Below are 26081 nucleotides of genomic sequence, written 5' to 3' on the forward strand. Positions count from 1 at the left end.
TTTTCATAAGGCCTGCCGACTTAATTGATCGCACCTTACTTAGGTTGTTGTCATCGGAAAGCAACGTTTCATCATTTTCAACCATCAAAATATTTTTTTTTCCCCAGAGGTGAGCAAGGGAGTGGGCAGTTGCAACCCAAAGAGGGCTCTTGACCGAGAAGAAGAGGACCGAGGCATTTACCATCCCAGATTTCATCCGACTCCTGCACAACCTCAGAATAATACCCACCCCAACCCCTGCGCCAGCCCCAATTCCTCTCACAAATTTATTTATCCTTATAACGGTTCCTCCCCAGGCCCCCACACAGGCACAAACTCTCACCATCCCCTTGATGCTTTACGAAGGCTTCATCATCCTCCTCTTCCTCAAACTGTGCCCTTTACCACTTCCAGCAGCCCCCCATTCCCTGCTTACCATGTTTCCCAAAGGTCACCCCGCACTCCCACCTCTCAAAATGTCAGTCAAGGTCAGAAAATGTCCCAAACTCCTGAAACTCCCGCCTCCCCTCTCCTAAGGCCCCGAGCTTCACCACCTTGCTCCTCTCCTAAAAGCGTCATAGGAGGAAGAGTTTCACAGACACAAGCGCAGCATCCACATGGCGTCATAGGTGGAGGCTCTCCCCTCTCGCCCTCTCCCATCCTTTCTCCCTCTGTCCATAACATCAATTGTGTGTCTCCTCAGCAGCGGTCGCACTACCCTTCGGCCTCCCCCTCGCATGTCTCTGATCAGGGTGGAAGCTCAAATGCAGCGGCCGAAGGGCTGACAGCAAGTAATTTGTCACGGCGGAGGAATTCCTGCTCTTCCTCTCCACACTCCCCTCCCCCTTGTGGTTCACCTAACCCTAGTCCTCACATCTTCAAGTTTAAGCTGGAAGACATCTTGGAGCAGTTTAAGAACTCTGGCAACAGTAGCACTAATAACCACCACCTTCCAAATCCTACTCACCCCAACATATTGACTAACCAAAGCAGTCACAGTCCTCATGCTCCCCCTCTGAAACCCTCAAAGTGTACAGCGAGTTCCAGCACATTACCATCAAGTTTTGGGTTGAATCCTGCGGGAATCTCCAGTGCTACTGTGGGACAATTTTTGAACCACCATAGTCACCAGGGCCAGCTACCGCCCTCAACTTCTTTTCCTGCAAGTAGTCTGCTCTCTGCGGCTGCTAAAGCTCAGCTGGCTAGCCAGGTAACCCAAGGCCAGGGCTCCAATGTGGCCTGCAGCCAAACAGGTGTGTCCTCCTCCTTGGAAATCATGACGGAGGCACAGCAAAAACAGTCGACAAAGGTAACAAACAGCACTTTAAAAAACAGCCACCTTTCCTCCCCTATTGCTGCCTCTAGGCCTCGCTATCCTTCTCTAGCAGCAGCCTCTTCTGTCCTATTTCCTTCACCCCACTCCTTGGCCCAGTCCCTGGCCTCTTCCTTGCCCCAATTGCCTCCTAAAACAGAGCAAAACGCATCGCACAGGAAGAGGCGGAGGCGATCTCCCACTGTTCTCGGCATGATCAAAGACACCCAGCAGCTGGCCAATGGGCCGCAGAAGACCCAGCCAGGAGACTCTGTTTTGGCTATCGCTATGAACTTATCATCGTCGGCTTTCCCGCGCTCTGCCTCAACCTCAGATGTGCAGAACCCGAATAGTGTCACCCCCGAGCACCACCATCATCTGCCACCAGGGCAGATATCCAAGTTCTTGACTTGCAAGCAAACAGCACATCCTCCCGGAACTTCTCGACAGACGGAAGCTTTGGATATCACTACAGGCTTGGCACAGACACCCCTTAGCTTGGATCCTCCAAACCAGCCACTCTCTGCTCTTTTGCACTTACTCAGTGTACAGAATGCTCAGGCCGCAGCCTCGGCTTCTAACCCTGCTCCAGCTCATTTGGGATCTTTGCCTATTGAAGGGAGTGGACACACTAAAACGCAGAGCACCACACTTTCATCCTCTTCTATAACCCCTCATTCCAGTGGCAACCACACGCAGCCTCCGTCACCATGCCGAACCAGTAACACTAATACGATCCCTTTGGTTTCAGAGATGCTTTCTCCCCCCCGCACCTCCACTCATTTCAGATCAGTGCAGTCACAATCTCAGTCGGTGAGATTAAGTCCTCTACAAAGACATTCTTCTACATGCTCAATGCGGTCACGCTCCAATTTAGCTTTAAACAACAGCAGCAGCCCATCTGCGTCTTATGTGGCCCCAACTCCACTTGACAGGCATCATCCAACTGAGAATCACATTCCAGCAACTGACACTGTTTCCCGAGTACTTTCTCCAGAAGCATCGCCACAGAGCATGAGCAGCAATGACGTGTCAACAGCTGACCCGAGTCCCCCACAAGGCAATGTTTCTGTGGCGTTATCCACCTCTCCAAAGCCTCTTGATCTTAGCAACCATGTTCTAGCCCTTCTTGCAGCATCCTCTACTGTGCGGCAGGAGGAACGCAGCTCAGCTGACCATACAACAGATGTCGTGATGTCTTCCCAAGAAAATCACCCTGCAGGTGAGTAACGCTCTCTGGGTTTTTGTATATACCATCCATCTATTTTCCCGAGCCGCTTATCCTCATGAGGGTTGTGGGCGTACTGGAGCTATCCCAGCTGCCTTCCGGACGTAGGTGGAGTACACCCTGAATTGGTCGGCAGCCATTCACAGGGCACACATAGATAAACGTTGATGTATGGATATATGCCCATCTCTGGAAATTTTGCTTCTTGTTCCATTCCACCCGCTTAGGGTGAAGTGAATTTACGGCCGGGTCGGTGCGGCCAATCGGGGTTGAGAACAATCTACGTAACACGCATGTACATGAACAAGCAGACTTACAGCCATTTTTTTCTTTTTCTTTTCTCAACCACGCACACACACAATGCTTATGATGAAATAAAAACATATGACAATGTAAGATAAAAATATAATTGTCACTTTCACACTCTTGAGTGAAGTTTTTCCCTGTTCTTTTCCAGGTTCCGGTGACGCTGGACATGGGGACTTGAAGAACTCCACACCAACAAAACCTCTGACTCCCACCAGTTCGGAGGTTGTCGGCTCCTCTCAGCTTGGGGAGGACAGTCTTCAGACACCTTCAGTTATGAGCGACTCGACAGCTCCTTTACCTCTGGCAGAGGCCTTCCCTTTCATGAACCAAGATCAGCTCCTTCAGCTGCTGTCTTCCACAGGAGGCCTCCCATCCATCCTTGACCCCACGGTCCTGTCCTCATTACACCTCGGAGGGCTGTGGTTGGGTGGGCAGAATGCACAGGTTCCCCCTTCCACTGCTGCAACACAAAATCTTGCAGAGCAGCAGCCGTTAATGATCCAAGCAGAGACACAGCAGCAAAGCCAGGATCAGCAACAGAAGCAGCAACAAATAAACAATAATCCTCTCTTTCCGTTGTTGCCCCTGTTGAGCGGTGTGCAAGGGGACTTACCTCTTAGTCTGTTGGGCCTTCTAAACCCAATCCCACCTCCAGCCTCGGCTTCTGCCACAGGACAGGAATCTGATTTGGGGCTAACAGAGAAACCAAGTCTTCAAACTCTGCTTATGGCATCATTGCTGCTTGGGCAACACCAGGCGCCTCTGTTACCACTATCTGGCCTTGGTCAGTTGGGTCAGGTCAGCTTGGAGGTTCCTCTTCAGCAGCCGCCACAGATCCCTGCCACTTTGGAGGGCCTCACGTTGGACAAGGCCGCTGCGCTCCTGGATCCATCAACTCTTCAGGGGCCGGGGCTTCTGGAAGTCACCCAGGGCCTACCCCTCCCGCCTGGAGCGGAGGGCTCTGTTCAAGCTCTGCAGTCTCTGCTCCTTCCTGCTGCCCTTCCTCATCATCCAGCGACCTTCCTGCCTTTTAACCCCGCCCTCCTTACAGCTGCTCTAAATGCCGCTGACCTACCCCATACCCACTTAACCCCTGTTCAGCATACCCAACCTCAGGTAGGCTCCCCTCTCCTGAGGCTCTTTCCTCGTACCATGTCGTAGTTTCCTCCGATGCACCCTGAGTTTCTTTCTTTATTAGTTTCATTATCTCTGTTAGTCACATAGTTTCCGTAATTACCTTTTTGTTGGTGATAGTTACAATTTAATACAGAAAAAGTTATTTTGTCTCTCAAAGTACTATAACGCAAAGCACCACCAACTGCGACCTGTAGTGGAATTCTTTTTTTCTTTCGTTTTAAAATTCAATTTTTCAAGAGTTATGTTTGCATGATGGAGATTTTTGTACATTACAGTGGCCTAATTTCAGAAATTTTGACAGGAACTGTCTGATGCTGGTGTGGAAACCCTCATCCCCCTATCTCTCCAAGGCAAAGAAAACCCCATTCTTCAGCAATTACTTCCCACTTTGCTTAACCCTGCTGTGTTAGGTGAGTGTAATAAGTAATGTAAATCTGAGGATACGTCTCATGGCACATAAATAAACTAATGGCCACTAATATTATCCCAATTATTTATGGAACACGGCTTTGTAGGAGACATTTCTGGCATCGCCGGACTCCATAACATGATGGGTATTGGAGCTGGTTCCATCCTCCTACCCTCAGTCCAGACCTCATCCTTGGGTATGCCTCTTCTGCAAGGTCCTGATGGGACCATCAACTTGCTCAACAACATTCAGGTCAGTAACTGACATGTGAACAATTTCAGTCTGATATGTAGTCAAATATGTTGACCGAACACAAGATTAAGCATACCAGCACAGTGCAATGGGTCTCTGTCTTTAAGTTTTGAGTGCGTAGAGAAGCGCATCTTTATTGGAAATGCCCTCTTGCTTGATCTGTTTTGACAGCTGATGGCCTTTTGAAAGTGGGCTAACTACCGACTGTACTGTCTGTAGAGGTCATTAAGCAATGACTAACTTTAACACAAGTCTCTGCGTCAGACCATATGGTGTGACCACTTCACTCATAAAATTTGACTTTATCTGACAATTTATACAATGTGAGTTGGAATTCAAATCGGTCATTGGTAAACCCTTACTCAGTTTGTCCAGCCTCACTAACCACATTGATGTTGAATTGATATCAGATGCCTGCTGTTTCCCCCACAGTTAATTTAATCTTCGATTTTTGCTTTTCTCCCTTAAGCTGAATCTTGCACCATCCTCCGAGGGAGAGAAGTCTGACTCGTTGCAGGAAACACAGAGCCCCGCCCCTCACAGTGATATTCCCGCCTCTCAGATCTCTCCTGAAGAAGTTGCTAGTCCGACTCCAACGCCGGCCCAAGAACCTAGCCGACCGCCACAGCGAGGGTCTGATGGCAGGCCAGTTATCGACCCCTACACCTCTTTTATGGATACTATTTACACCTCCTTCCTTCAAATTAATGCTAAAGAGCAGGAAGACGGGGTCCACTCTGGGCCGTCTGACCCTACATCACCTTTCTGTGCCTTACCGCCTGTCACTTTCCCAATGGAGCACCACACTCTCTCCACACCTGCCCCAACTCAGCACCAGGCGAGTGCCCCCGTCTCCCTCAGCCCACGACGGGCTTGCTCCCTGCGAAACCCAGACTTGTCACGCCTCAGCTTGGAAGCGGCAGCCCATTCTCCAGCCCAGGGTACGCCCAAACCTACCGAGGATGTGGCCACATCGCCTTTACAAAGAAAAACTGTCATGGTGGAGGGGCACACCCATCCAGAGCCCCCTTTGCCGTCCATATACTTGGAGGAAGCAAAGACAGACTGTTCTGGTGTGGAGCGACAGGCAGGTTATCTGAGTCCCAGGGATGGTTGCAGTGGGAGGCCTTGTGACGATGCACCGGGGACATTGTTGCACAGTGAACAGGGAAGGGTGAGTGTCTGCTGTTTCTCATTTAACTCAGCCTGTTCATTTAAATGCAGCGTTGCATCCTCAACTTTGAAAGCCCACCAAACCACACTGTATACAGTATTCCCTCATTTTCTGAAGCCGCAAAAAGCGAGGTGGCGAGGGATTACTGTATCGCTGCTTTTCAAAATGTAAAATTCATTCCAGAGACACTGCAATTGTTGTACTCTCTTTAAAACATTCTAAAAGCGGAGTCAAGTAAAACAGGCTCACAGAAATTTAGTAACTAGTGTCAAAAGAGTACAGTTGTCATAAGGTTACATTTGTCGCTTGAAATATTCATAATGGTCTGTTACTACGCTGTACTATTTTAATGGTTTCAACATTTGTTTTTTGCAATGTACAATCAACTGTTGGATTGCATTTTAAAACGTCTGACCAACGGTGTCATTATGATGCATTTTCCACTAAGGAACAATCAGGAACTGTGTCTGGAGGCCGTCGAGGGAGAAAAAGAAAACAAACGTAAGTTGCTTCATTCGTGATTCTTGAGCCGAGTTCTTAATTTAGTTATTTTTCATCATGTAAGAGTCTCATTGATACTTATTTTGTGTGTCAGGCTGCAGAACGTGTTGGAGGACTTCAGAGACGTTGATGCTACAACAGCACTCGAGGAAACAAAGGCTACTACGGTATGTCTCATAATATACTGGAACTGGCAGCAGTGCAATGCGATTGATTAAAGCGAGTCCTGATTAAAGAATCACATTGTTGGTTAGGCTAAACCTGACCTTCTAGAAACATATTATGTTAATCAACAATGCTATGAATTTAGGACACCCGTGATATCAACAATGACTTGATTGTGGTTGAATAAAATACTATATGAGGTGTGCCCAAAAAATTCCAAGACTCGTGTCACAAAAGAGCTATTTCATATTCAAACTACAAGTTTTGCAGTAATCACCCTGGTGTCTAAGGCCTTGCCCAGCGTTCTCTGCAACATCTTCCTACACTCCTGGAAGGATTTTTCAGGGATCCTTAACAGCTGTGTTGTTTTGTCGTCGACTTCTTCAAAACGTGATCCCTTGATGATCAACTTGATCTTTGGAAAGAGGAAAATAAATCCACTGAGCCGGGGACAGGTGAGAAAGAAGGTGCGTGGTCATGGTGATGCAGCCACATGTCCTGCCACAACTCTCACCTCTTCTCGCATATTCGATGAAGCAAACGCCTCAGGAAGTAATTGTAGATGTGCTGAGTGGTGATCTGATATCTTGTGGCACCTGGCCTGGAATTTTTCTTTTAACACACCTTTATGTATTTTATACAGCACCTTTTAAGGGATAAAAGATGCTATTATTTACTATTATTTTATTGTGAAGAGTACACTACTGCACAAGTGTCTGGAGATAAAGATGACTGGTTTCTTGTTAAAAAAAAGATTAAAAAAAAAACTCCTTATTTTTCTACAACTTGTTTCCATATTTATGTTCAAAATGAAACCTTCAGCATCATTTAATGTATCGTTAAACTTGAATAACATTTTTTTCCCCCCTGCGTCCTGTTGCAGACAGCCCTGTTGAAGCCCGACACATCAGTCCGAGGCAGGAGGAGACGAGTAGCGAGGTCTCAGAGGCAATGATTGGTGGCGGGAGCTGTCAGTCACAGCTGTTCACCAATCAGACCTCGCTTCCTGGCTCCAGTCATGCAGCCACCCATGTCACTTGTTTTTTTTTTTGGTTTGTTTTTTTCCATTTTATCTTCATTCTCATTCACCTGCACTAATTACGCTGTTCATGTTAACCAACGCCATGGAAACCAGTGGAAAATAACGCTTAGGACGAGCTCCAGTCTGGGGGAAAAAATAATTTAAATGAAATTTAAAAAAAAAAAGTGGATATTTTCTCACTCTTAGGTCTAGTTCACACAAAAATGGTTGTGTTGGTGTGATCACAGGTCTCTTCATGATGTTAGCGTCATATCACTTTTTTTTTTTTTTAACACACAGAACAAGTGCTGTTCTCATCTATGTTACTGTGAGTCACAATGAAGCCCGTCTACTTGAACCATGCTCTCTGTGGAAAGTGTGTATGTAATTGTATGTGTGTGTGTGTGTGTGTGTGTGTGCGTGCGTGTGTGCGTGTGTGTCTTTCTAATATGTTGATTGTGTAGGACAACAGTGCTATTGCTGAGCCCCTCACTTGCCGGCCGTGGTTTAGTTGGAATTCTGGTCATGATATGAATGAGAACCTCTCTTCAAATCCAGAAAGGACTCTTTAGAGGTGAAGTCAACCCAAAACATTTCTTTATAACAATGGGTTCTATGCAGGCCCTCTATTCGAAACATGGCATTCTGGTTTAAATTGCCTTTGTGGAATATGAGTTCAGCAGTAAAATCCATTTTTCCCTTTTTAGCGATCGCAGAGGGTGGCCATTTTGTCACTTCTGTTGACTGAAAATGACATCACAGTTGCTCATGGTTCAGCTTCAGGTGATCTGTGATTGGTCGTTACTTGAGATCTGAGCAACTGTGATGTCATTTTCAGTCAACAAGTAACGCGCACTGGGATGGCTAAAAACGGGTTGATTTTGCCGCGTAACTCATGTTCCACAAACGCAATATTAATCAAAATGCCATTTTCGACTAGTGAAGACACAGAACATTTTGTTGTGATAGTTTTTATGGGGTTGACTTCCCCTTTAAAGCAAATTCCTGTTTTCAGATGGTGCTGAAAACGTAGGTGTATGATTTTATTTTTCTTTCATAGTATAATGCCACCGTAATCGGATTTCTTTAACTTCCTCCCTTCAGTATACAGCCATCCATCTTATAGCGCCCCCCCCCCCCTCCATGAACAAAATGGGAATTCTTAAAAGCCAGAGCTGTGATAGCTTATGTGGATTTGATGAGTCTTTGTCTAACTGTAGATTATGGAATGATATCCTCACACTGCCCTCCCCTCATCTCTAGCTGTATTTAACAAAAAAGAAAAAAAAAAAGCAAATTATGCAATTTCTATACACTTGGAGATTTGTATATATGTACAGTTAATGTGTTTTATTATGATTTTATATGGTTTAGAAAAAAGAGATGAGTGCAAACAATTGTGAATTTTTCTGGGAGTATTTTTCTCATTCTACACCCTGGCTTTCAATACTTATGTTTAAAAAAAAAAAAAGGCGATTAAATTGTGGACTGTAGCTTTCTTTTTTTATATGGGAGTCTTTTTTTATTTAATATTAAAACTATTTACAGAAACTCCGCTGTGTTAATTTCATGTTTACACCCTTTGTATAGCGCCTTTACACACACAATTTAACATCTAAACCTTGACTTATGTCTTGTGAAGGGGTTTCCAAACTTTGGACTGGTGCTCTCTAAACACACAGATCAATGATCTTGAATGGTGCTACTTCTAATTACATTCATTGTGGCTGAACCCAACCGCAGTTAATAAAATGGTTGATAGTAAACATCAATGGGGTTTCTTGGTTTGTACCCTTAAGCAAACCGTTTTGGGTGCCATTATCCAGTCACTCTGTATAGCACCAAATATAACCCAAGTTATTCTTAAATGTGGTCTCTGAAACCCATGGTTTTTCAATTCAAATCATTTTTTGTTGTTTTTTCCCCCCAATTTCCAGGGGTCCACTCATTTAACACTCACCTACCATGAATGACACAAACTGCCATAACATTATTATTTTACGTTTAAAAAAAATATACATTCATGCCCTGTTTAAAAGAAAGGAGCCTAACCTCAGATTGATGTGGTGAACGATATGTTACAAATGTCATAGTTTAAATTTACTCCTGGGTAGTATTTTTCATTCTTGTTTTTTTTTGTCTTACAAACAATTTTGTGATACTTCATTTGGCCTAAAATAAGTCAAGGCTCCAGGGTGAATGCTGATGACGAGACGCTGAATCATCCCGCCTGCTGGTCGTGTTGTCAAATTTCTCCCGAGGATGAAGAGGCGCTGCCGCCGTTGCATGAAGAAGGATGCTGGGCCGTGGTGACGAGGTGGGTACCACCATAGGGATATTAGACACTTATTTAGATACTGCCCTGAATGGATTGGTCAGTTGCTGTAATACGCAAGCGAATCCACCATATTGGATGTGGCAGACCTGTCCATAACTAATGCAAGTCAATGGACTGACCATAACAAAGTCAATGCTTCTCATTCACCCCCTCCAAACACACACATACACACATTACTGTGGTTCTTAATGTTATAATAATGTATTATAATTGTGTCAGACTCAAAGTCTGCAAATTGTCTTCACCAAATGATGTTAGAGTGGCCAAATAAAATCAAAAGGTTAATGTTGGTCGTAATTCCCTGCAGTATATGTTTGTGAAACAACCTCCAAGAAGCAAATGAATAGACATTCGTCACTTGTACCCTAAGGTGGAAAAAAAACTCTGATTGCACTACTAGTAAACAAACCTTTACGTGTAATTTCACATTGGCAAAGTGATTGAGAAAAGAGGGTAGATGATTTGATTCATCCACTGTTTATATTGGATGTTTATTTATTTTGGGGCGGATTCGTTGTTTTCAATTCAACTCAGTGATATTCAATTAATTTCTGCACCCTGTAAGCATCAGTGCCCATTGTTTACAAATGACAAAAGTTACAAAAAGAACAGGCCCCCTTTTCCGAAAGATAGATTCGACAACATTCCAAGAAAATTACAATTTTCCAGTCTTTTTCTTGGTCTATGATTTATCGCGGCTGATTATCCACTTTTCCCAATCCAATATGGCGCCGATGTCGACGTACGTGTCTATGGTCAAATCGCTTAATCCGTATGAATGCCTGTGGGTACCACTTTAACGAGGATGCAGGCCACGCCCTTCGCGGATCCTCCGACAGGGGGCGCTGTTGTAGCCTTGTACCTCACTGCCCTTCCAACAGCATCGCTCACCTTCAGCCGGCCTGACGCACCCAAGAGAGAGAAACGGCAACCACACGACAACGTACATCTCTTCCAGAGAAGCGGAGGGCACATTTTCATCTGTTTGTTTAATAATGTAGGCCGGTCGTTTGGTGTTTTGACGACTAATTAGCGCCGTCCCCGCTCACTGCGACACGCAAACGCCGCGAGCTCCTTTTGCCTTTTCGACGCTGAACTAGTCGAGAAAAAAGAAAGACCAGCCCAAGCTTCTTTGCAACCTCCTTGGAAGAAAAAGGAGCGATATTCGTCTCGTCTCGTCGTGTCTTTTATTGTGTTCTTTTGCCGACGCATCGGCTCCAGGCCGCCACCAGCATCCTCGTCAGCTTCCCCCACTCCTCATCCTCTTCATCCTCCTCCTCCAATCTGCGCCATGGCCGACGTCCCAGCCGAGTGCAACATAAAAGTGCTGTGTCGCTTTCGTCCTCTCAACCAGTCCGAAATCATTCGAGGGGACCTCTTCCTGCCCAAATTCCAAGGAGATGACACGGTCTCTGTCGGGGTAAGCACAAAATAAAACCAATCAACACACAGAAAAGGGAGTCGCCTTGTTATGCGCGCAGGGCCCCTCATTAATTAATCATTGCTTTGGGCCTTAATAACGTGTGTTCTTGTGCGGCAACTATTGACATCCTGTAGTTATCTTTGTGTGGACATTTTGTCTGGGCAACACAATTCAAGTTCAAGAAAAAAATGTGTGCATGTTTACATTAAGCTGACTTTGATGCTCTGGTTCAGTTCCCATCCAATAACAGTCTCGTCTATTTTGTATAATTGATTAATTGTTTAACTAAAGAAGGCACGGTTTTGTCAGCTATATTCTTTCTTTCCGATTTGAATGTTTTATTGTTAAAACAACTGTTGTCAAGAATCTTAAAATAACAATGCCGCATTGAACAACATTCTTCAATATAAAATCAACTCGTAAATGATACTTCAATCCAACAGTTGATTAATTGTCCGTAATTTACCGTATGATTCAAGTTTTTAACACTTTTAAAAGGCCTGTCTCATCGTTTTCTGTATTTTAATGAGACTTTAGACAGACGTTTGGTCATAATGGCGCAATTGTCACAATTTGCAGATCGATCAGTGTCTTCAGTGATCGAATCTGCAAAATAAGACATGACAGCAATTTTAATTCTGGATGTTGAATGAATGTAACTAAAATGCTCATTCAAAAGCAGTAGTCAAGCAAACTATAAAATATGTTTTTCTTTACTACTTCGACATGTTTTTTTGTATTGTTTTATGAGCATCACACACATCACTCTAGAACTGAGCGAGAAGAGAAGACGCTGCTCTGTAGTAAGCAATAATGGAGTCTGAAAGTGGCTAGGATCAATAATTCGCCAGCCTGCACATTAGTGACTGACCTGGTTTCTCCTCCCTTGTTGTAGCTCCTCCCAAGTGCCTGATTCATAATAATTCTCTATTTTTAATTTTTTATTGAGTCACTCTGCTAAAAGCACCTGTCCTCATTGAGTTGCCTTGTGTGCCACGTTGGAGCATGACACTATGCGGTTTAGCCGCTTGCCTTTGTCTGCGCTGAGGCTCTTGTCCCCGTGCCACACATTTATTCTTTTTAATGGGGCTAGTTTCAACAAAAGCATTCGTACGCATCTCTATGCAGCTACTTATTTTACGTTGGGTAGCATGGTAGTAGTTTGCACGCCTTCAATCGGGCTGAGGTTCAGGGTCGGTTCCGGCCTTCCTCTGTGGAGTTTGCATGTTCTATACTCCGTCTTCCTCCCCCATCCCCAAAAAACATAGATTGTCCGTTGGTGTGAGTGTGAATGGTTGTTTGTCTTCAATGTATGTGCCCTGTGATGGACTGCCAACCTCTTGGCCATAGGATGAGAGGATATTTGTCATGTCCATGACTCGTCAAATACTGGCCACTATTTGAATCAACTTCTTACCCCTACGGAGGTGGCTAAAGTTAAAAAAATAATTCTGGTCATAATAAATGATCATAGTCCTCAAATTATATAGTAACAGGTTAAAATGAAGTCAAATTAAATCGTGTTGGCACAGTCATTTTGCTCTCAACCATAGAAAATCCTTAAAATTCATTTTACAATAGGTTTCCCACCATCTTTAAACAACAATATGCCTAATTTCCGGGAGATTCATGAATTAGATTTTTCAATGAACTTTTTTCATCAAATCCGCACACACATCAGCATTCACAACTGATCTGTTCTAACACGTTGCCCCATCATGCCGAAAATGCAATGTAATGCCAACGATGGACCAGGAAATTGAGGAAGGCAGTCAGGCCACTGTATCCATTTTGTTGTGCATGCTTTGTTTCAGGGCTGCAATTAAGAATTCTTTTCATAATCAATTAATCTATTGATAATTTTTTCAATGAATTGATGTATCTGGTTTAAAAAAAAATCATGAATGTATTCATGATTTTTTTTTTTTTTTTTTTTTACATGGCCTTTCAAAACCCGTATATTGCTAATCTCCGAGTATTGAAAGAGTTAATCATGTGCCACTCAGCGTGTGGTTGGGGGCCCCATCTGGCCTGTCGGCCGCCAGTTTCCCATCCCGCCATCAATTAATGATTGTTTGAGTTACCACACACCACGCCTTTCAAATTGTTATTACACCATATAATGCTAACATATACCGTTGTGCACCAACATCAACACAACACCTACCCCAAGCAATAAACTTCAACCGCTAATTTGATATGCAAAAAAAAAAAAATGACCACAAAATGTTATAGACATGGCAAGGACACCGGCCAGCCGCATCAGAGTCAGCTCTCGCAACAGCCCTCTGCAACAATACAAAAAGGCTTTAATATTGCCCGAAAGGAAACAACTGTGGTTGCATAATCTCCCCAAACTCCATTTCAAAACTAAGCGCCATGCAATGCAAAAGTAATGAGCGAAATCGGCTGTCTCATTGGCGGAAATGGACTCTGGCTGATGCTTCCACAGGCAACAAACAATTAAAGATACCCAACTTTTAACAAAATTGGCTTACTCAAATGTATCGGATATATTTTCACTCATTGTCTAAAAAAAATATCCACTTTAAATCTTGAGGTGACAAAATGCTGCATGGCTCCCTCTGATTGAGTAAAGAGGTGGAGTTTGACAACTCTTCTCAGACAGTGGAACATTCGGGAAAGTTGTTTGATTTGTCCTCAGGCTATTTTCCACACTTCAAATTGGTTAATAATGTGTAAAAAAATGCGGTAACAGACTACATTGGAACAAAGCAATCGTATTGATTTGTGAAAAAAAATATGAAATTGACCAGACAATGACATTATATGTTTGTAACAGCTGACAAATAAACATTTCATGACCAGTGCCATATTATGCATGTTTCCTGTTTGCAGGGCAAGTCCTACGTATTTGATCGAGTGTTTCCAACCAACACCACCCAGGAGCAAGTGTACAACACCTGTGCTAAGCAGATTGTAAAGGGTGCGCATCCAATAACCAATTTAACATGAGTGGATTGTGTGTCCTCACATCGCCGTGTTATGTCATTTTTCTACGCTTCTAGATGTGCTGGGTGGCTACAATGGCACCATCTTTGCATATGGACAAACCTCTTCTGGCAAGACTCACACCATGGAGGTACAGTTATCACAGCTCTTTTATTATGACTGCATTTATTTATTGAAAAATTCATTTGAAAAAGACCTTGAAAAAAATCTTATATTAAATAGCAATTGCAATTTTGAGGGAAAAAATCACACTAATTGTTCAGTCCAATTATTTACTTTGATTTCATTTGAAAAAATAGTTGTTATTTATGTTTAAGAAGATATTTTCACGTTTAATTTGAGTTAAAAACAAGGCGATGCCTGAGAATTAAATGTTCAATGTACGAAGATGAATTAAAATGATTTTTATTAATCAATTGTGTTACATACATAAGACAAAATGTTCCTATGTTCTAGGATACAACACAAGAGTTTGGTTTACAAATTTACATGCTGAACAAATTGCGATGAAAATGAATAATTTGAGATGTTATTAATTCATCAGCATTTCAGTGCAGCGTGCGCTCTTGAGCGTTCATAAGTAATTCATTCGCAAGTTAAAGTTGAAGTCGTTACGGTGTGTCCATTTGACAATGTGTCTTTCTGTTCCAGGGCAAACTGCACGACCCTCACCAGATGGGCATCATCCCTCGCATCGCCGAGGACATCTTCAATCACATCTTCGCCATGGATGAAAACCTGGAATTCCACATCAAGGTTTTAAACTTGCCATCTGATGGATTGATTTTATCTTTATGTATTTTTTGCTCATTGTGCACAACCTTTTCTCTTACTTTGTCTCTAAAAGGTTTCATATTTTGAAATCTACATGGACAAAATCCGTGACTTGCTGGATGGTGAGTGCCTAAACTAAATATTCTGTGAATATTTATTTATTAAGTATTTTATCATTTGGAAATCCTTTTTTTTTTTTTTTTTTTAGTGACAAAGACCAACCTGTCTGTCCACGAGGATAAGAACCGTGTGCCGTATGTCAAGGTGTGTGACAGTAATGCTTTGTACTCGGAATACATGACTCATGCCGCGATCATCCATTAAATGTTCAACCTGGTTTCCAATCCTCAGGGGTGCACTGAGCGCTTTGTCTCCAGCCCGGACGAGGTGATGGATGTGATTGACGAGGGCAAATCAAACCGCCATGTCGCTGTTACCAGTAAGTCTCTTGTGGAGCAAATTGCTTATCTACCGAAAGACCAAAGTAATGATGATGTATTTGTCTACCTCCACAGTATTTAACACTGTTACACAACCACACATTCTAACTACACCAGTATTGTCAGCAAATGCCATGTGTTCTCTTTGAGTCACGTGATCCAATCCAATCATCGCTTGTCATTTAGTATTAACTGTTTATGTGTCTCGTTTGAGGAACTGTGATGACTCACCCAAAAACCGCCAGGATGATGTACACTCTCTGATTCGGGCCAAGGGATTGTGTGTGTACTTTATGGATTACATGGCTTTGTGTGTTAGAAAACGGTAAGAACGTTGAGTGGATGAGAAGACCGTGTTGCCATGACAACACAGTCTCTGCATGGAACAGCTGATAGCGCAGACGCATTACAAAGCTTGCTTAGGTGCACCATTGTCGCCATTGCAGCCTTTTCATGCTGACTCATTGTGCTGCAAGGACAGCGTTCTGCGTTCTGAAACCTGAACGTTGATTTTGGGAAGAGATAGTCAGATTGCCCTGCCGGTCCTCTGCATGATGAGGTCACCTTGTCGCATTTACAGCTGAGATTTGATGAGTCTATTTCATGTAAACAGTTCCTTCTGACTCACTCGCTTTAAGTATCTGCTTGTTTTCTCACAGGTCATAAGCATTCAGGGTAATTTTTGAATATCTATGAAATACCACAATTGCATTCCGAAGCCACATCATATTTCCATACACTTATCCCGTTCAGGGTCACTGGGAAGCATTTTGCGTATCCCAGATGACTTCGGGCATCTAAAGCAGACCATTGGGCCAAGTTAGCTAGCGTATGTTTTGTTATTGAATATCTAGAGCAATGGTGGGCAAACTTTTTGATTGACGGGCCTCAATGGGTTCTAAAATTTGACTGAGGGGCCGGACCAGGAGCAGAAGGATGGAGTTATTTTGGTAACCTCACCTCATCGGAGAAAAAAAATACATTTAATTTGAAATGAAAGTGAACAAAAGCAATACAACAATATATATGTCTTTGAAAAACCACAGTATTTAGAAAATAAAACATTAACAAGGTTTATTAATTTAATGTTTTTAAAGTTCGGCGGGCCAGATTAAAACGTTTAACAGGCCGCATGTGGCCCCCGGACCGTAGTTTGCCCATGCCTGATCTAGAGCCTTTCATTTTTAGTAGTTGTATCTGATAGATTCCTTTTCCACTGAGGTACTGTCCTTGTCAGAGTGAGAGAGCTTGGTGGGAGGGGTTTGGTGCATTGCACAAGGGCACCTTAGCAGTGTTCCAAAGCCAACTGGCCTCTCTCCAAAAGCCACTATGAAATTCCCTAATTCTCCACCTGCAACAGTTATTCCTATTATTCCCTCAAAGGATTGGGGATGGCGTTCAAGTATCTTCGAGTCTGGTTCACTCAAGAGGGAACAATTTTAGCTTCGCCACCACCGGCTTCCCTCTGCCTTTAAGAGAAGGGAGTGGGAGAAGGGCAGTCTCTGCATTGATGTCGACTCTGCGGATTGATATATATTAAAAATGGTGTTGTGTATTTGCACAGACATGAATGAGCACAGCTCTCGCAGCCACAGCATCTTCCTGATCAACATCAAGCAGGAGCATGTGGAGACCGAGCAGAAGCTTTGTGGCAAACTCTATCTGGTGGACCTGGCAGGAAGCGAGAAGGTGGGCTAAAAATCAACACCAATGGTGTCCAAGCCAAAGAATAGTGGCAGATACCTCACCCCTTAGCTCATCAGGGAGTGTAAAACATGTATGAACTAACATTGGAAAATGTCAAGTGTTGCACATGTGTTTGACTTGTGACCATCCGCCCTGTGCACCAGGTCAGCAAGACGGGAGCTGCAGGCGCCGTACTAGATGAGGCCAAAAACATCAACAAGTCTCTGTCAGCCCTGGGAAATGTCATCTCGGCCTTGGCCGAGGGCACCGTGAGTTTTCACTCGCAGGACTTGACTTCCCACGTTTCCTCTACCTCGTATCCAACGGTGGCGTGCCTATCTTCTTCTCTCCCAGAAAAGCCACGTGCCATACCGTGACAGTAAAATGACCCGCATCCTGCAGGACTCTCTCGGTGGGAATTGCCGCACCACCATGTTCATTTGCTGCTCACCCTCCAGCTATAACGACGCCGAGACGAAGTCCACGCTGATGTTTGGACAACGGTATGCCTATATGGATTATCTCTTTGGTTTTTTTTCACTGTAAAATCCTTCCTAAAAAATTGGGACACACTTCAAATCAGTTTAGTCGTTAATCATCAGTTGGACTTCATCCCTTTGTTGTCCCTGAATCTTAATTCTTCATCTTACCTAGACATTATTTATTCATTTCTACTCACCCGTTATCTGATTGCTTTTCGTTGCGCAGCGCTAAGACTATTCGAAACACGGCCTCCATCAACTTGGAGCTGACAGCTGAGCAGTGGAAGAGGAAGTACGAGAAGGAGAAGGAGAAGAACAAGACTTTGAAGGACAGCATCCAAAAGCTGGAGACTGAGCTCAACCGCTGGAGGAATGGTTAGGAAAATTAAAGCCTACAACCAAATGAACATTCTTTGAAGGATAATGACCCTCTGTACGTCTGTGACACATCTTCCAGGCGAGGATGTACCTGAGACGGAGAGGTCCCAACCGGAGAGTGTGACCCGTTTTGAGTCGGTGGAAGAGCGGCCCATCCTGGATAATGACACCTCTTCCATTGTGGTGCGTATTTCCGAGGAGGAGCGCCAGAAATACGAAGAGGAGATCCGCAAACTGTACAAGCAGCTGGATGACAAGGTAGGATTTCGCATTCTTTGTAATTCCCTCTCTATCACATCGATAAGCCGCACTTGATAATCCCTGAACAGAATAAAATGTTATAGCAATAGAATGGATGGACGTATCGGTAGGTGTCGTCACGGAGCTGTGATGTGTACAGGATGATGAGATCAACCTGCAGTGTCAGCTGGTGGAGAAACTGAAGCAGCAAATGTTGGATCAGGATGAGGTACACCCCAACTCACACATGCAGACGTGCACACAAAGTGTTTTCGTTCTCACGTGCGTCATCTTTACCGGCAGCTCTTGGCGTCTTCGCGCGGGGATGGCGACAAGGTGCAGGCGGAGCTCGGCAGGCTGCAGGTGGAAAGCGACTGCGCTAAGGCAGAGGTGAAGGAGGTGCTGCAGGCTCTGGAGGAGCTGGCCATCAACTATGATCAAAAGAGCCAGGAGGTGGAGGAGAAAGGTCTGCAAAACCAACTGCTGGCTGACCAGCTAGCCCAGAAAATGGTATGTTCAAGAGTGTGATGTGACGGAAATATGCTGTAAATATGTCGTAAAGAAATAAAATGAGTATTTCCATGCAAATTTGTTAAGGTCGTAAAAGAAACACACTGGCCTTTGTGCAGACAGCACAAATGCAGTTCAATCACATTTGATGAGTTGTTGTAGTTTGATTTTCTTAGATTACCGTTACAGATGGGTCATATCATGTCGTTAAATTCTGACCCCTAATCTGGGCTGTGTGAACCAGGCGAGTCTGATGGAGTTGGAGGCGGAGCTATCTCGTATGCAAGAAGTGAGCGGTCAGCAAAGGAAGCGAATCGCCGACGTCCTCAATGGGCTGATGAGGGACCTGAGCGAGTTCAGCTCCATTGTGGGCAATGGCGAAATCAAGCTGGTGAGTTGGAGTTTGGATAGATGGATGAATTGACTTTTTGTGTAACTTGAAAGGTATCCCTGCATCCCCCAAATCCTGAATGCAAATATCAGACATTATTAATAAAATAAACATCTGTAATAAAATGGATGGATGACACCTGACAGCTATGTTTCCTCCTATGCTCAGCCGGTGGAGATCAGCGGCGCCATCGAGGAGGAATTCACGGTGGCTCGCCTCTACATCAGCAAGATCAAATCGGAGGTGAAGAGCATGGTGAAACGTTGCCGGCAATTGGAGAACATGCAGCTGGAGTGCCACCGTAAGATGGAGGAGACTGGGAGGGAGCTCTCCTCTTGCCACCTTCTCATTTCTCAGGTGAGGTCCTACATTCGAAGAAGTTTCTGCCATGGGTATCATGTAACTGGTGATAAGGATAACTCCGCATTGCAGCATGAAGCTAAAATCCGCTCCCTGACTGAGTACATGCAGAGCGTGGAGCACAAGAAGAGGCTGCTGGAGGAGAGTCACGACTCTCTGAGTGAAGAGTTGGCCAAGCTGCAAGACCAAGGTAATGCTCAGTGTCACAACATGATGTAGACAGACGAAAGAATTCTTTAACACTCAGGGCTGTATTCTCCCATTTGTCTTTTTATTTCACTTCCTGATCCATACTTATCACAACACAACGTGCATGGCCGGTAAACTATACATTCATCTAATTGGATTTGATAACCATATAAGCATCTTAACGGGCTAATTCCAGTCCATCTTTTTTCAGTACTTAATATATAATTAATGATTGCATGGTTACTATACACATAAAAATATTATTTTATTGGTGTGTTTGCGTGTGTTCTTTGCCCAAACTCTTTCCGCGTTTCTCCTCTTCTACAAGATAATTCTCTACTGGAGGAGAAAGATGGAGAAAAGGGAGAGACCGAAGATGGAAATGTGAAGGTAAAAAAATGTACCAACTTCATGGAGTCTTTTATATCTAACATTTAAGGAGAAATAACACACTAAAGCATTTTTTCCCAAATTTAAAAGAGTATATCCAGTAAGGATAGAGACTACAGTACAGTTACAATATCTTGGTTGAATTTTTTTTGGGGTGACGATGGGGCGTATCTGTCTCATACAAATTCCATATACAGCTTTTGTTACCATGACGACCAGCCGGACTGTTGAAACGAATCTAATGGGTACTCAAGATTGCCTGTTCAGCAACTTTTCATTGTGCTATCCCAATTTGACTAATTGGAAATGGCTCGTTCACAGACACATTTTAAAAAAATGAGATTGACCTTGTTTAGTTTTACAATTGATGGGTCGACAGCCACGGCTCAGACCCAACTATTTGTATACGGATACATTTAGTCAACTTTTCATATGTCCCTTTTAAATATTCATTTCAATGTTAGGTTATCTGAGGAAATCGGCATGTTTTCTAAAATTCAGTTGTATATTATAGTAGTGTTGGACAAAAAATTATTATCACATGATAAATATGCTTTCCATCATACAGTATTTTATTAATTAAGTTATTATTTTTTTTTTTTGCACAAATGGTTGAAAGGTGAATGATGCGCTCTGTTTACTTCAAATTGAATATGAAACTCTGCAGAAAATCCCCCGCCAGCAGGGCGAGTCTCACCGCGGCCTCCATCACAAGCAGCTGGCACGTCTGCGTGATGAGATCAATGAGAAGCAGAGGCTTATCGACGAACTCACTGAGTCTGTACACTCTTAATATCCAAAATATGGCTTTCACTATTAATGCACATATGCTTGTCATGAATAATAGAACGTGACATTAATAGAAGATGTGTCATGTCCAGTCGCAATTCCAAGATGCAGCTGGAGCTGGCTCAGGTTCGCTCTGACTTTGAACGCCTGAAGAGTCAGGACAGCACCAAGAGCGAACGCCTGGAGGAGCTCTCGTAAGTCAACTTTCAAATTGTACTGCACTGAATGTGTGCGAGAACACTAATGAGTGTTAACAAGGTTTATTCTGAGCAAAGTGGAAACTTGGAACTTTAATAGTTTGGAGGGCAAATATGTAGAAAATAAGAATCCAGAACATGTATGAAAACAGGACGTTTTGTGTAATTTAAAGTAGTGGAATGGAAGCTGTGCCTCATCCACAACATCTAGCTCCTCCACAATACTCCTTTTTAGTCTGTTTTAATTGCATAAATAAAAACATTGCCCTCCCCTGCAGATGAGTAAATAACCTACACTTGCTACTGGACGTCACTCATTGCTCAAGTTTTTCTGTTAACAATAATTACTTGTGTTGGGATTTCTTTCCCATTTGTTATTACATTATAATTAACCCCAGAAAATGATTGGAGTCCATTGCATTAGTCAATTAACATTTTTTTCCCTTTAACGTTTTTACAAATGATATAGCATACTTTTTTTGAAAATAAAAACTAAGTTCATAGAACAGTACTGAATTTCTTATTCCTTATTTTTAAAGCTTAATCCCATGAGAAAGTTGAAAGAAATATGCTTCCCCGGCCTATAAAGAGCCATGTTGCTAAAATATGACTTAAAACAAACAACTCCTACATTTCTGAATATTTATCTTTCTACTGTAAACTAACAAAGCTAAACCAAAATATTTGGAACGTCTATGATGACGAAAGTGTGGCATCGGGATGCATTCTTTCTATTTCCATTACTAATTGGGCTAAAGTCAGAGTTCTGCTTGTGTTGTGGTTTTCTGAAGTTCCGCTTGCATGATGCTGATGAGGTTTCTTTTTTTTTTTTATATATATACAATAATTATACTTGACCATAATATTAGTCTTGATCTCAACAAAAAAGATCTCTGGTTGTTATTTACTGCAACATCTTATTTTGTTTTTAAATAATGTATGTAATCATATTTTTCCTCTTACTGCCAGTTTCCTGCACGAGCGCCACGAGCAGACCAAACAGGACCTGAAGGGTCTGGAGGAGACTGTCGTGAGTAAACCTCAAACCACCAACTTTGTTTGTCCTTTCTGGAATCTCATAATAAAGTTCAGCCATCTAACCTTTTTTTTTTTTTTTTCACACGTCTTTGCCTTAGGCCCGCGAGCTCCAGACCCTTCACAACCTCCGCAAGCTGTTTGTACAGGACCTCACGTCGCGGGTTAAAAAAGTAAGTCTACATACTCTCTTAAAGCCGTACCTCACTGAGTCAGTTGCAATGACGGTTGCCAGACATTCTCAAACAGTTTTAATAGTTGCAAACTGTTTTTCTTGTTGCCATCAAATTTTGAACATCTTCAACATTTCTTTGGGAGAAGAAAAACTGTTTTAGACCATTAAAATTTGTCGGCAAACGGCTTGCGACCGTTTCGGACCTTGAATGAAACATTAATAAATGAGGAAACATTTCAGCTCCATTATGTTGAGAAGTTTACTTAAGGTAGACTAAATTTTGCTTTCTTCCATGAACACTCCAATTTACAGAGTTCCGAAATGGAACCTGATGATAGCGGGGGGTCTTGCACCCAAAAGCAGAAGATTTCCTTTCTTGAGAATAACCTGGACCAACTTACAAAGGTTCACAAACAGGTGACAACACGTGTAGCGCATCGTTTCTAATTCTACATCCATCAAGTGACAAGGGGTAGCACTCGAGTTTGTCTCCGTTTTGCTCACATCCCTCCAGCTGGTTCGTGACAATGCAGATCTGCGCTGTGAGCTTCCAAAGCTGGAGAAACGTCTTCGGTCTACTGCTGAGAGAGTTAAGGCCCTGGAGACTGCACTGAGGGACGCCAAGGAGGGCGCCATGATTGACCGCCGTCGCTACCAGCAGGAAGTCGACCGCATAAAAGACGCCATGAGGACAAAAAACGCCCTGCGACGCCCTCATGCTGCGCAGATCGGTAATGGTTCTAGAGTTAGATGAGAACCGAGATGCATCTCTCTAAGATCTTAAATATTTACAAAAACAGGCATAGTAGAACCTTGAAGTTACAAACAACCCTTTTTACAAACTTTTCAGGTTACGCGCAGTAGTGTGTAGAAAGGCTGCCTCTAGTTATGTCCATATTTCGTTATGTGAGCAATCTAAGGTGGGAGGAGCATACAGCAAGTGTCTGTAACCTTTTTAAAACTAAGAACTGCTTTTTGAGTCTGATTAATGCAAAGGACTACAAGTTTGACACACACTTATGAATTCAAAAAATGTGCTCAAATCTTATTAGAAGTTCAATATTGACGCGCAGAGAGAAATAGCAATTGAAACAATGACATGTGTGGAGCAAGTAAAGCATTTTGATGACCATCATACTCATTTCATCCCCAGCCAAGCCCGTGAGGCCGAAGCAAATGCCCGTCTGCTCTCCCAGCAACCCGTTCTACTCGTACATCCGGGCCACTGAGCACGCCAACACCTACAGCAACGCCGTCTTTCAGAGCAACATGACGCCAAACAACTCCGCGAGCATCAACTGCAACCCCAACTCTGTTCAGAGCAACACGTGGGTTTTAAAAATATTTTGTCCCGACCACTTTTTCACCAATTAAGTCCGGTTTTGTTCACTACATTTGGGCTTGGAACGGATTTATCCTGATTCTCCCTTTTTTTTGTTGTGCAGAGTTTCCACAGCATTGGGCTACAGAGCAGGCAGATACAGTGGAGACATTCTGGAATCCTTCCCACTTAACATTGACAATGGTGAGCATGCCACTAAATAGCCCAGCAAATTTTAAGGCGAGTTCCGTTAAATGTTGAGGTGTTGAATTTCCATCATGTGGATGCTCCCCGCCCATTAAAAATCTGCAAATCCCATTCTTATGAAAGCAGGAATTGTGTTAACCTACTTTTCTGTTCCCAACAGGAAACAGCATCAGTGACACAAGAGACATCAATGACAACAGGTGAGGAAGGATACTGAGCTGATACGATAATTCCGCTTATACAAAGACAATAATGCTCCGTTTTGAGTGACACTGTCTCTTCTTTATTGTGGTTTGCAGTGATGTAGAACTTTTTGTCACCAGACTGGTAGTTGTTTCTAATATTTTTGACCTTCATGTGCAAAATGCCATCCATCCAATATTCCATAGTTAGCCAGAGCCTATCCCAGCTGATTTTGGGGGAAAGGCGGAGTACACTTTGGAATGAGACATATAGACAAACAAACATTCCCACTCCCATCAATGGATGATTTAAGATAAACCTTATGACGTTTATTGGTTCCTTAATGGGGAAATCGTCAAGAGTATGACGGGGGGGATCCAGAACTGAAACACAAACCTCTTGACTTGCAGTTAAATTCTGTACCACTGAGCTAAATCCTCACAATTTAGTCTTTAGTTGACAAAAATGCAAATGTGGAAGGCAGCCGGAGTACTCCTCGCAGCCTGTCGGCAAATGAAGTCACCAAAATGTCAGCCAAAACTGAGCATTGTTTAATTAGTGACAAGTGTGCATCGAGCAAGTGGTCCAGTGCAGGAGGTGTTGTTTCGTTGAGTGTTTGCGTGTTCATAAGCAGGAGTGACGTGCACTGCGGCGGCGAGGTGGACGATTCAAATCGACACTTCGTGGTTCACCAGGAGACGGCTGCAAGTTAATACCAAGGTAACAAGATGCAGACCTTTGACACGATAGATAAATTTCATTTCAATTCTGAGGGATTCACCATTTTAGAGCAGGATTACAAATCATGGGGTATATTTTCGAGACCCACCCACAATATGTGAATATCTAAGCAAAAGGGAGACCATATAGTTTTTTTTTTTTAAATAGTTTTACCACTCAGGAGCATTTTTTTTAATTAAAATACACTTTTTGATGTGAACTTATTTTAACCAAACATTTTTCTTAGTATTTGTGTTAGCTTTAAGAGATGGGGCCCGCTGCGAAAGGTTGGCCATTGGTTCAATTTGAGGCCTCTCTTTACACACCAATCCGACGTCGGCCGTCGTGGCCAACTGTTGCGTCGGTCTAGAAGTCGGTACTTCAGACTCGAAAAAAATGACCGAAGAACACATCGCAAAAGCCGATGGATACGCCAACTACTCCGGCCCTTCTTTGCATGCGTGAGAAGGAGTACCCCTCCATGCCATCAGTGGCGATTCTTTGACATTGATTTTGAATAACGGCGGTCTTTCGTGAATGTGAGTTATTACTTCGTCTTCGCGCGCTTCTGTCCTGCCAGACGTTATGTCCATAGAGGATTTTCTGCTGTTTTTCCGCTTTCGTCACTTCCCCTTCTTGTCCAGTGCATTGATTCGCTACTAACAGCCAGTCACAGTGCTCATTTAACCCGACAGCCCGACCCGAGTCTACATGATGAATCGGTTGCACACGCCCCAGAGGGGTGTCTAAAATGTGCATGCAGACATTGGTCAATTTGTTCCAGGAATCATCTGATTTTATTCATTGTCATTTTTGCCATTCGCTCCCCAGGTGATGACCAAACACTGTACATGTCCGAAGAGCCTCTCCCGCACCCTCGATCCGACCAAGTCTGCATGCAGCCTTCCTCACCGATCCTCCATCGCATCGCCAATGAAGATGATGACGATGGTGATCTATAGCTTTGTAGTCTTTTAAGTAGATAAAGCTCCACCTCTTCCTTCTCCTAGCACCACCCATTTACTTCGTTACTCATGCGACCGGCAATTAAGTCAAATTTTTGTAAATAAAAAAAAATAAAAAAAATGCCGCAGTTCCTCAGCTATACAAGATCCCCCTGGAATATTTTGGACTCTTGACTCTTGCAAAAAAAAAAAGTAGTGGTTTATACTCTAGTTGAGATTTTTGACCAGCATCGTTTTAGTATTAATGTCTAACTTCCCCCTCCACACGTCGTCTTCTTAAAGGGCCTCATGCGGTAGGCCTTAGTCCTAAATAGAACCACAGTGTCCAGAATGCCTGCACCTAACACAAGTCCTCCACATACCAACAAACACACAGCATGCATGTCACTTAGCGGGTTAGCTTCCAAATATTTGCATGTGTTGTGATT

At 43.3% G+C, this 26081-nt stretch overlaps 2 protein-coding genes across 6 annotated transcripts in view; both read left to right on the forward strand.

Moving 5' to 3' along the window:
- The window catches only part of mbd6 (methyl-CpG binding domain protein 6), a 30899-nt gene extending 22634 nt beyond the window's left edge, over positions 1-8265 (forward strand). For all 5 annotated transcript variants that reach the window (XM_088290354.1, XM_088290353.1, XM_088290356.1 and 2 more), the window contains 8 exons: positions 108-2513; positions 2977-3944; positions 4267-4375; positions 4481-4626; positions 5096-5800; positions 6249-6301; positions 6396-6468; positions 7350-8265. In XM_088290354.1, coding sequence (XP_088146480.1) covers positions 108-2513; positions 2977-3944; positions 4267-4375; positions 4481-4626; positions 5096-5800; positions 6249-6301; positions 6396-6468; positions 7350-7421 — 4532 coding nt within the window. In that variant the 3' untranslated portion in view covers positions 7422-8265. The remainder of the gene's footprint in view (positions 1-107; positions 2514-2976; positions 3945-4266; positions 4376-4480; positions 4627-5095; positions 5801-6248; positions 6302-6395; positions 6469-7349) is intronic.
- Positions 8266-10660: 2395 nt separating this feature from the next.
- Positions 10661-25739, forward strand: LOC148340024 (kinesin heavy chain-like). Its single transcript, XM_088289878.1, has 29 exons — positions 10661-11245; positions 14108-14195; positions 14278-14351; positions 14873-14977; positions 15069-15117; positions 15204-15259; positions 15347-15434; positions 17000-17124; positions 17286-17390; positions 17476-17624; positions 17830-17978; positions 18061-18239; positions 18382-18450; positions 18525-18731; positions 18976-19122; positions 19291-19479; positions 19555-19672; positions 20000-20061; positions 20729-20838; positions 20943-21044; positions 22017-22077; positions 22184-22255; positions 22570-22674; positions 22772-22988; positions 23411-23585; positions 23703-23782; positions 23946-23985; positions 24603-24688; positions 25520-25739. The coding sequence occupies exons 1-28, from the start codon at positions 11117-11119 to the stop codon at positions 24679-24681; spliced, it is 3129 nt and encodes a 1042-aa protein (XP_088146004.1). The 5' UTR covers positions 10661-11116; the 3' UTR covers positions 24682-24688; positions 25520-25739.
- Positions 25740-26081: the final 342 nt, after the last annotated feature.

This window comes from Idiotropiscis lumnitzeri, chromosome 3, assembly GCF_059441095.1.
Source record: "Idiotropiscis lumnitzeri isolate Australia: NSW breed Sydney's pygmy pipehorse chromosome 3, RoL_Ilum_1.0, whole genome shotgun sequence".
In the NCBI taxonomy this organism is placed as follows: domain Eukaryota; kingdom Metazoa; phylum Chordata; class Actinopteri; order Syngnathiformes; family Syngnathidae; genus Idiotropiscis; species Idiotropiscis lumnitzeri.

Coding starts and splice junctions, on each gene's coding strand:
- LOC148340024 (XM_088289878.1), top strand. CDS start 11,117: ATGGCCGACGTCCCAGCCGAGTGCAACATAAAAGTGCTGTGTCGCTTT. Junction 20,062..20,728: donor CCGAAGATGGAAATGTGAAG/GTAAAAAAATGT, acceptor GAAACTCTGCAG/AAAATCCCCCGCCAGCAGGG. Junction 23,783..23,945: donor CCCACTTAACATTGACAATG/GTGAGCATGCCA, acceptor TGTTCCCAACAG/GAAACAGCATCAGTGACACA.